At 35.5% G+C, this 3,819-nt stretch overlaps 1 protein-coding gene across 1 annotated transcript; it reads right to left on the bottom strand.

Annotated features, from left to right (window-relative positions):
- Window positions 1-2,291: 2,291 nt before the first annotated feature.
- Window positions 2,292-3,239, bottom strand: LOC148518143 (olfactory receptor 5AR1-like). The gene has a single exon (XM_088477464.1). It carries the CDS (start codon window positions 3,219-3,221, stop codon window positions 2,292-2,294), a length of 930 nt encoding a protein of 309 aa, XP_088333590.1. The 5' UTR covers window positions 3,222-3,239.
- Between the last annotated feature and the right edge of the window lie 580 nt (window positions 3,240-3,819).

Genomic DNA, 3,819 nt, shown 5'->3' with positions numbered 1-3,819 from the left:
TAGGCAAGCATGTATATATTTCAAAATTAGTGGGTGAAAATCATATGTACAGAAGAAGAAACAGATGGAACTTTTTTTTTGCTGTCTGAGTTATTTTCGTACATTGCTTTTTACTATACAGAGGTAAATCGATAGAAGTCTTTGCATCTCTACCTGATACAGGCTATGAGTCAAGGATTCCTTATTGGTGTCTGACTAAACATAGAATTTGACGGCAGATAAGAGCCACTTGGCCCATCTAGTCTGCCCCATTTTTAAACATATTATTACCTCAACCCTTATTGATCCTTACTTCTTCTGAAGGATATTAACCTAGACAAGGTTAAGCTTGTGCATTTGAGCCCCTGGGTGAACAATGGATATGTACTTTTTTTCTGAGGATATTTAGAGTAATTCTAATTTTAGACTCATAGTTTTATTTATTATTACTGCTGCTATAGTATGACATTTTTTGTGAAGGTACTCTAATTGATGTGAGATCACTTATATTTTCATCTTGATATACAGTACAAAACATGCATGTTATATGCTAACACATGTTCTAATTACTGTTTGAGATGTTTCACTTCAATCAAAATGTTTTTAAAAAAAAGCAATTAACAAATAAAACTAATATTTATATTCTATAACGATGTTAATAATAAACTTGGCCAAGTACAATTACTACAGTGATATTTTTCACAGTAGTGTTACCACAAACTGTTCAACTGATTATTTACATGGGCTGTTAACATTCATGCAAGACGATCAAATATAATAGTAAGGTGCAGGTGATACATGTTAGAGCAAAATGTTTAAAATAACTTATTTAGGAACAAGTAGCCATGTTAATCAATGTATTACCAGTTTCTACTTGATTGAAAAAATAAAGTTGTACAAAATTGATATAATTAAAGATAAAACATGAAAAATTCCACAAATTTGGTATCCCTGCAGGGATAGAACATAACATAGCTTTAAAAATAAAAAAGCATATGTGGACCATAGTTTTATTGTCTTGTGTCTTTTTTAACAAAACATAGCACATTTATTAATTTTATGTTTAGAGGCTTCTACATATTTTATCCAATACAAATTATATGTATTAAAATGTTTTGCATTGCAAGAGTTGGGGTACAAAAAATGTGAATGCACTGCTGGAGTTACCCAGGTTAAAAAAAAAGTTTACTCTAAATAGATAATTGCACATACTGTAATTGACTTTTATCTACTTTCCTTCTCCCCCCCCCCCTGCACAATTTAAATATGTTTTTGTGCAACATATTATTAGGCAAAGCAATATATTTTGTGGAATATTATTAGGTAATTAATATTTATTTTGTTTATCGTTATGTAAAAATATATATTTAATTTCTGTAACAATATGTGAAATAAAAAAATAATTTTCTGTAACATATTATTATGTCAAAGTATTTATTTTGTCTAGTAATATTTTGTTTAAAAAAATGGATATTTTTTTGTGGGTTAGGCAATAGCCTAATTCAATAAAAAAAAAACCAGAGGCCCTCATTCAGAGCCGCTCGTAAGCAGCCGCTCGTTCGTTCTGACCGATGTTCGCACATCTGCGCATGCGTATGGATTTTAATACGCATGCGCGAACCAGTCAGTGCGGCCGAAAATGGTTTGTTCGCTATATAGCGAATGCCTGCTACTTTGAGTGACAGAAGGAGGCGTATGTGGGTGGTAACAGGGGAAGGTGTTTGAAAACGGGGAGTGAAATTCAGAACGCAGGCGTGCTTAAAGGTCAAAACAGGCGTTTTAAGGGAGTGCATAATTAATCCAGCAGCGTCATTGACTACGTCACTTGTTTTTTTTTTACTCAGAACTGCTCGCAAAATAGCGGTTGAAAAAACCAACCACACGAATAGCGAGCAGTTCATACGCTGTTCGATGTACTCGATTAATCTAATAAATAGCGGACATGACATGTGGTGCGTGCGGCAAGGGGGCGTATTTTTCAAAATTACAACCGCAAGTTTAGCTCGCTCGTTCAGACTTAGAGGCGTGAACAGACCGCAATGTGCGAACGGATCATTTGAATAGCCACCTCTTGTTTTTGAACGAACGACCGCAAATAGCGAGCGGCTCTGAAGGGCCAGAGCATGAAAGAAGATTTCTGCAATAAATTATATTTAACCATTTATCTTTTTAAGGGAAGTATCTAATCTTTATAGGAATAAATCTATGATTTTACTAAATATTAATGCATTTGTTTCTCCAGTGGAACTATGATCTATATATTTTTTGACCTGCGTTATGCACTTTTAGTTTTAAACACTGCAATTTTTATCTTAAAAGCAAACAATCTTCATCTTTAAAGCAGACTTCACAGCATCATTCTTTAAGCTGTATATAATGGGGTTTAGCACCGGGACAACAACTGTGTTAAAAAGGGAGAATATTTTATTGGAATTTAAAGTGTCCATTGATGTCGGTCTCAGGTACTGGCAGAAAAGTGTCCCGTAGAGAAGGACAACCACCGTGACATGTGAAGAACAGGTATAGAATGTTTTACGCCTCCCGGAGCTGGAACGGATCCTCATTATTGAGACAATAATGAAAATATAAGAGATGAAGGTGAGAAAAAATGGGGTGGCACTTAGAAGGAACAAACCTTCTGTAAAGATCAAGACTTCCAGGGCAGAGGTGTCACTGCAAGATAATTTCATGACTGCCATGATGTCACAGAAGAAGTGATTGATTACATTGGATCTATAACAGGATAATCGTAATAATAACACAATATAGGGTACAAGTTCAATAACCCCAACTAGCCAACATAGCAAGGCCAACAAAGAACAAGCTCTGCAGTTCATGACCATTGGATAATGCAAAGGGTTACATATAGCCACATATCGATCATAGCTCATAGCCGTCAATATTAATAGCTCATTAGAAGTAAAACACGAGAAAAAGTACAACTGCGTCATACATGAGGAGTAGGAGATTGTCTTATTCCCTGATACAAACATGGCAAGGACTTTGTGCAAAGTAATGGTAGAACAAAACATATCTAGGGTGGACAGGTTGCCCAGGAAGAAGTACATGGGAGTGTGGAGCTTACGGTCCAAGCAGACCAGGAAAAGTATGGTCATGTTACCAACAACAGTTATGAGATAGATGAGAAGTACCAGGAGGAAGATAGGAAGCTGCAGTTCTGGCACATCTGAAATACCCATAATAATAAAATAGCTTACAGTGGTCCTATTTATCTCATCCATCACTCTGCATGTGGTTAGGGATCCATATGAAAAAAGTAAACACATCAGATTTTTAGATGAATTTGTAATATGTATAACTCTAAATATATTCATAACATTGAGCTAAAAACAAAACAAAGTTGATGTAGTTTTAAAAAAAATATTAATTACTCAAGAGGCTGATGGTGCGTACATACAGTAGGACTTTCATGAACGATATAGTTCATATCGTTATCGTTCACTTTTTTGCAGTAACCAACCTGACAATGCCCAACAATGTGTGTGGCGTTTATCTCAAGAATAATTGCCAGGAATTATGTCATGTGAATGTGTGTATATATATATATATATATATATATATATATATGTGTGTGTGTGTGTGTATAAAAATGGTTTCTAGGCGGTGTCCTGTACTTGACCTATAGGAATACAAGGCTTGGGGGAGATTTGTCTCCCTGTAACCAGGAATCCAGATAGCCATCTCTTATCTGTACAGGCCATAAAGTTTGGGGAGAGATACATCCTTAATGCAGATGGTCAGACTCAGTCAAGCCAGGTCACATGATATAAATCATTTTAGGATGGGTGAGGGCAGGGATGTATGGTATGTGACTGGTTT

Source organism: Taudactylus pleione, unplaced genomic scaffold (genome assembly GCF_031769625.1).
Source record: "Taudactylus pleione unplaced genomic scaffold, aTauple2 ptg000201l, whole genome shotgun sequence".
Lineage (NCBI taxonomy): Eukaryota > Metazoa > Chordata > Amphibia > Anura > Myobatrachidae > Taudactylus > Taudactylus pleione.
This window is presented reverse-complemented; position numbering and strand designations above follow the sequence as displayed.

What these genes read in the sequence shown, in the direction of transcription:
- LOC148518143 (XM_088477464.1), bottom strand. Translation starts at nt 3,221, where the DNA reads ATGGATGAGATAAATAGGACCACTGTAAGCTATTTTATTATTATGGGT.